Here is a 7,238-nt window from a genome sequence, read left to right on the forward strand (position 1 = left end):
ATCAATCATATGCACATTTATCTCAGTTACATAAAAATTATGTACAGAAATAACTAAAGTGTGATCCATTGAAAATAGAATAAGAAAAATAGATAAGACTGTGGTACTTGCAACACAATAGAGCAGTGAAAAATGCAATTCAGCTACGCAAATGAACATGAACGAATCTCATGACTATGAAAAAGCAAACTACAGAAAAATACACGCAATAGGATTTATAGCAAATCAAAACTAAATGAAGCAACATATTGCTTAGAAATGGGTACAGTTTGGACTATGTGAAATTGCTTAATACATATGTGGTAAAACTATAAAGAAAAGTTAAGTGAAAACAACAAAATTGAAAACACCTTGATGCTATTCGGGATGAAAGGGCTGGGATCTGGGAAGGGCAGCAGAGATTTCAGAAGTTCTGGCTTACTAACTGGGTGGTGGATCCACTGATGTTTAAATTGTGTTTCTATTCCTTATGTCTTAAACATATGTAATAAATGTTCTTTTATAATTATTCAGCATTTAATAAGACCATATGTTTAAAAGAGTAAAAGGAAATATATTACAGTGATAGTCATTGCTGCATCTGGGCATTTTGATGATGTGTGATTTCCCCCCCCTCTTCTATATTTGTACGTCATTAAGATTTTGTACAGCAAGAATGTATTACTTTTACAGACGGAAAAATATCTCCCAGCTAAGATGAAAAGTTGGCAGGAAAAAGATGAATGTTTTTAGAAATGAACCTCATATTGGAATGTTAAAAAAAAAAAAAAAAAGAAAATTTAGGTGAGATATCTTACTGGTCCTTCTGCATAAGAAAAAAACAGCATTTTTTTTTTTTTGCATGATGACAATAATATGTACCTCACAAGGTTACTGCAATGATCTCAAAGTGATGACACTTTGAGAATGTTACACAGTGTTCTACAAGTATTATTTTTAACATTTATTATTTATTTAGCAGTGGGTCTTAGTTGTGGCACATGGGATCTTCAATCTCATTTGCTACTTGTGGGATCTTTAGCTGCAGCTTGCAAACTTTTAGTTGTGGCCTGTGGAATCTAGTTCCCCAAATAGGGATCGAACCCGCCACCCTCCCCCCACATTGGGAGCATGAAGTCTTAGCCCCTGGACCACCGGAGAAGTCCTTCTATAAGTATTAATTACGGTGAGAAAGGAATAAGAAAGACTAAGCATAAAACTGTTCAGATAGAATTTATAAAGCATTCTTCAACAGTAAGATTTTGGAGATTTTATAAATGTTGACAAGATAAGTATAATATCCTTCTCTAGAGACTTGGAAGTCATTTATTATGGAAAATTTCAAACACACCTGGGGCTTCCCTTGTGGCTCAGCTGGTAAAGAATCCACCTGCAATGTGGGAGACCTAGGCTCGATCCCTGGGTTGGGAAGATCTCCTGGAGAAGGGAAAGCCTACCCACTCCAGTATTCTGGCCCAAATTCCACGAACTGTATAGTCCATGGCGTCGCAAAGAGTTGGACATGACTGAGCGACTTTGACTTTTCAAACATACCTGAAAACTGGGGGAGAACATTTTAATGAATTCCCATATATCTATTACCCAGATTCAACAATTAACAAGATTTTGTCAAACTTGCTTCATCTTTTCCTTGTGAGGGTGTGTGTTTGCTGTTGATGAAGTATTTGGAAACAAAATCTAGACTAATGCAACTTTGCTCAGTTGTGTCCAACTCTTTGTGACCCCGTGGATTGTAGCCCACCAGGCTCCTCTGTCTATGGGATTCTCCAGGCAAGAATACTGGAGTGTGTTGCCGTTTCCTTCTACGGGAGATCTTCTTGACCCAGGGATAGAACCCAGGTGCCTACCTTGCACGTGGACTGTTTACCATCTGAGCCACCAGGGAAGCCCCCTAAAATATACACACTTTTTCTTACACAGACATAATGCCATTATCACACTTAACAAAATTAACAATAATTTCTCTAATATCAGGTCATATTCAAATTTCCCTAATTTTCTTGGAAATGTCTTTTCATAGTTCATTTCTTTGCATTAGGATTAACATACTGCGTTTAGTAATTGTGTATTTTAAATTTCTTTTAGTCTAGAGCTATCTTTTTTTCTTGTTGTTTGTTTCCTTTCCTTGCGATAGTGACATGGTGAAGAAACTGGGTCAGTTGTCTTGTGGAATGTCCCAGTTTTTGTTCTTACCTCTGACCTTCCTAATGGTGTGGTGGCCAGTTTTCCTTTGCCTTGTGTTGATGTAAACTGGCAGTCAGTTCCGGAGGCTTGTTGAGGTCTAGGTTCTTATTTTGTTGAGACCACTTTGTACACAGGGTTGTGTCCTGTACATTGCATCACATCAACATGCAGATATTGCCCTTGCTCCATATCCACTAAGTTTTCCCACTTTAAGAATTCCATTTTTCTTTTCTAGAAGCACTCATTTTTTCTATTCTCTTTTGTCCTTTTAAATAGTCTCTTTTCTCCTGCTCATCTGTGATTCCATCTCTTATTTCCTTAAACATTTCATACATAGGCATTTCCATTATGTAGCTGATAATTTCATTCTCACTGAGAATCTACATCTGCTGACTCTCACTGTTCATGGTTTGGATGGTACTCTATTTACGGTGATTAGGGATACTTTCTCCAGAAAGCGTCTTGTTTTGTTTCCAGGAGAAACTGGGCACAAGGGGCGAGAACAACCTTGGTTTCCTCACAGAGTCCTGACTGTGGTGCTGAGCCCCAGACTCGGGTCCCCACCCTGCTTCAGTCCTGCAGATTGATGGAGGGCGCTGTTGACAATTGACTTGAGTTCCTATCATTTACCATTCTGGTTTCAGCTTAAGGCTTTTTTTTTTTTTTTTTCCCACTTCTACCAGTTTATTGCTACCAACCCATCTCCCTGCACCCTCATGCATGCATGCTCAGTCATGTAACCTTATGGACTGCAGCCCACCAGGCTCCTCTGTCCATGGACTTTTCCAGGCAAGAACACTGGAGGGGGTTGCCGTTTCCTTCTCCTTAGCTTAAGGTTTTTGCTTCTTTGTATTTTGTTTTGTTTTTCTTTTCTCTTTTGAAATTTTTCTTGTTTCTAGTGAACTCAGAAAAATGCTATGTTTTATGTAGTAATTATTATTACTATTATTTACCTCTAATAATTTTGTAGCAGGAGGGCCTTTCAAAGTATATAGTAAGCCACACTCCTGGAAGGAAGTGGGGAGCCTACAGCACAATTTGTGGAATTAAAGTGTGGAAACAGAATATAACAAATGAGTAAATATTAACAAAATAGAAACAGACTCATAGATAAAGAGAACAAATTAGCTGTTACCAGTGGAGAGAGGGGAGAAGGGAGGGGCAAGATAGGGCTATGGGATTAAGATGTACAAACTACTATGTATAAAATAAATAGGTGGACTTTCCTGATGGTCCAGAGATTAAGAATCCACCTGCTTTGAATTCTTAACTAAAGTACATACTGTGTTCACATTTCACAAAATTTTATGCTAGTGTTATTCGTCTTCATACCTTATTCAAGAGTCCACATTGTATTCAGTTGCCTTGAGCAGCTTCAGCTGCATGCAACAAATACTGATAAATTCTCTTTTCATTCTTATTCTGTTACAAATGTTTTCTAATTTTCCTTGTTGTGGCTTCTTAGATATACCCATCATTTAAAAGTGGACATTCAATTTCCAAATACATGGGGTTTTTTAAAGTATTTTTGATATTAATTCCTCATTTTGATATTAATTTTTCATTTAAATGCTTTCTTCTCTACAATCACCTTCTGTGTTTTTTGTCTTTTAACTTTATTGAGGCTTTCAATAGCTAAGTGACAGGTCTCTTGAATCTTGAAGATTCCCTGAGAAATCCTGAAGATTTCCTGGAGGAGGAAATCCAACCCACTCTAGTATTCCTGCCTGGGAAATCCCATGGACAGAGGAGTCTGGCAGGCTGTAGCCCATGGGGTTGCAAAAAAGTCGGACATGACTGAGCCTGAGCTTGCACACAATCATTAGTGATATTGAGCATTTTTTCATGTACTTGTTAGCCATTTGCAAGTCTTGTTTTTTTTTTTTTTTTTTTGCACCTCAGTTGTATTTTTGTAATTTCCCCGGTTTATTTGAGAACAATTTTTTCTGACATATATTCATATGAATTTTAGATCAGTTATTTTAAATGTGCACAAATTATGTATATTTCCCTATAACCAGGCACTGACAAAAAATACTTAATATATCAATATTTAAGCATTCCAACATAAAAGGACTTTTTCCAACATAAAAGGACTTTTTCCAACTTGATACTTTTTCCCACACAAGGTGATCTATAATTGACATTCAGGCAATTATACGCATGTAGAAGCAGACACAGTCCCCCAACTGACCATAAGATAAACCCTCACACTCGCCCTTCTCCTGGATATAACTACATTTCCAGAGGCAAACGGGTTCAAATGGGAGCACATAAGGTGACTTCCTCATGAAATGAACTGCACAGACACAAACTAAGACGGAGTGAAGGTGCTAAGGATGAATCCCACGAGCCTCGCTCCTTCCTGGCCTGAGAGTGTGCGCTTGCGCACTGCCAGCCAGTGGCAACTCACCACCGCGGGGCGCCAGGCTCCGTCGAGGCGGTGAGGGCAGGGCCAGTCCACAGAGGGAGGGGCAGTGCAGGCTCCCGAGGGGCGTCTCACTTCACTTCACTATGGTCTACTGTGCTGCTCCACTACTTCGATTGTTCCACTGTTTTTGTAACTGGGGCATAGTGGGAGGTTTAGCTAGTCTAAGGAACTCTTATCCCATAAACTATCTGAATCAAAGATTTTTTTATTTACTCTTTCGCCAAACACAAAGACTGAGTTCCATCTACAAGAGGGCTGCGGCCTTGGCTCCGAACGGTGACACTCTTGACACTTGACACACGGCCTCGGGGGACGAGCCTGGGCCACAGCGGGACGGCCGGGTCAGCGAACCTTCCCCAGGAAGGCCCTGCAGCACCGCACGCACTGCTGGTAGACGGCCTCAAAGTCAGCGTTGTCACCATAATAGGGATCTTCAATGATAAGTTGTTTTTGTGGATCATAGTTCCCGAGTAGTTTGATTTTCGCTCTGCAGTTTTTAACTTGATTACTTTTTCTATTCATATCTCTCAGATTGCTCTCATCCATACATAGTATATAATCAAAAGTGTCAAAGTCTTCTTTGGTAACCTGCCGGGCAACGTGACTCATGGGGATACCATGCTTCTTCATGCAAGCCTGCCCCCGATAATCAGGAGGGTTTCCTAGTTCATACGTGGATGTCGCTGCACTGTCTATCCTCCAATTATCTGAAATGTTTTGATCAGTTACAAGTTTCCTGAAAACCGCTTCTGCGATGGGTGATTGACAGATGTTACCCAGACACACGAACAGCACTGACTTGGTCACCTGCTCAGCCATCTTCCGGCGCGCTGCCTGTCTTCTTTGGAGAAACGTCTGTTTAGCTTTTCTGCCCATTTTTTTGTTCCGGGTGTTTGTTTTGTTATTCAGTTGTACGAGGAGTTTGCATACTTTGGAAATTAAGCCTTTGTTGGTCCCATCAATTGCAAATATTTTTTCCTGCTCCACTGGTTGTCTTTTCATTTTGTTTATGGTTTCCTTTGCTGTGCAAAAGCTTGTAAGTTTGATTAGGCTTCATTTGTTTATTTTGGCTTTTATTTCTATCATCCTGGGAGACTGACCTAAGAAAATATTGCTACAATTTATGCCAGATGATGTTTTACCTGTTTTCTTCTAGTTTTATGGTATCACATATATGCTTATATACTTAAGACTTTAAGCCATTTTGAGTTTATTTTTGTATATGGTGTGAAGGAATGTTTAAATTGAAGGAATTGTTCAAATCAATCAAATAAATTTTCATTGATATACATCTGGCTGTCCAGCTTTCCCAACATCACTTGCTGAAGAGACTGTCTCTTCTCCATTGTATATTCTTGCCTCTGTTGTCAAAGATTAACTGACCACAGGTGTGGAGAAGTGATTGATGTTTTGCTCTTGCCTCGTCCACATCTTTGCATTGGATGAGCATTGTTTATTCTTTGTTGCAGAACTGCAGATGCAGTGGCTCAGACCACCAGTCAGGGTGTCTATGGGGATGAACAAAGGGCAGCATAAAGCCCTGCCAGGGTCAAAAGTTGATAAACTTGGGGAACAACTGTTTTTGAGCAACCCCTCACCCCATCTTTTGCTCTCCAAATTCCCAGGCTGGCCCCTCCCTCAAATCAATAGAGGAGCTTCCTTTCAGCACAGGGTAGAAAGTGAAATCAAGAACCCAGGGAGTTTGGGGACCAAATGCAAACAAGCAGGAGTGCTGACCTGTGACTGTGTGATGCCTGGGGTACTCCAGTTGAGATCTGAAACCCTGTCCTCTCCTTGAAGTTAATAGGCTGGCAGACACTGAATGGCCTTCTGTCCTTCCCTCAAATGCAGTACAGGGTAGAACAGTAAATACCCCCAGGGAATAGGGGTTCACAAGCCAAAAATGTTGAGACACTCACAGAGTAAAATTAAACCAAAAGAAAAATAAAATCACAACATATAAGATCAGAAACAGTAGGAGAGAAGCAGCAGTATTCTTTAGTAGAGATGGACTAAGGATTTCAAATCAGTTCTATAAATACACAAAAGATATATTAGCAGTGTAAAAGAAAAACAAGAAAACACTTACAAGAATCAAAGGAAAGTATTAGATATGAAAAAGGCAAGAGCTGAAATAAAGAACACAATAAATGAGATATATAACTGATAAAAATAGATTAGAATATCATATTGAGAAACACTTTAAGAAGGACTCATTGAAGAATGAGAAGATAAAAAATTAAGTTGAAGAAATAAGGAGGATAGAAGTAGAATGCCCACACCCATGCAACAGGAATCCGGGAGAAAATGAAACTGAAAAGAGGAATACATTTGAAGAACAAAGGATCTAATTTTTTTTTCAGGTTTAAAAAGAATGAATGACCAGATTGAAAAGGCCATAGAGTGGAAAATAAAAGAGAGAAAGGAAAGCCCACTAGATGGTAAAATTTAAAAATACCAGAGAGGGGATTCTCTGGTGGTCCAGTGGTTGGGACTCCATGCTTTCCCTTTTGAGAGCCCTGTTTGGGGAACGAGGATCCCACAAACAGTGTGGCCAAAACTGCAATAACAACAACAGCAAACAAAAACAGAAAAAAACACATCAAAACCAAAGAGAAAATTT

At 39.4% G+C, this 7,238-nt stretch overlaps 1 protein-coding gene across 1 annotated transcript; it reads right to left on the bottom strand.

Moving 5' to 3' along the window:
- Window positions 1-2,867: 2,867 nt before the first annotated feature.
- Window positions 2,868-5,524, bottom strand: LOC101903026 (low molecular weight phosphotyrosine protein phosphatase-like). The gene has a single exon (XM_059891716.1). The coding sequence runs from the start codon at window positions 5,489-5,491 to the stop codon at window positions 4,958-4,960; it is 534 nt and encodes a 177-aa protein (XP_059747699.1). The 5' UTR covers window positions 5,492-5,524; the 3' UTR covers window positions 2,868-4,957.
- Between the last annotated feature and the right edge of the window lie 1,714 nt (window positions 5,525-7,238).

The sequence above is a fragment of the Bos taurus genome, chromosome 11, assembly GCF_002263795.3.
Source record: "Bos taurus isolate L1 Dominette 01449 registration number 42190680 breed Hereford chromosome 11, ARS-UCD2.0, whole genome shotgun sequence".
NCBI lineage: Eukaryota > Metazoa > Chordata > Mammalia > Artiodactyla > Bovidae > Bos > Bos taurus.

Bases quoted from the DNA above. Each gene is read 5' to 3' on its own strand.
- LOC101903026 (XM_059891716.1), bottom strand. From the start codon at position 5,491: ATGGGCAGAAAAGCTAAACAGACGTTTCTCCAAAGAAGACAGGCAGCG.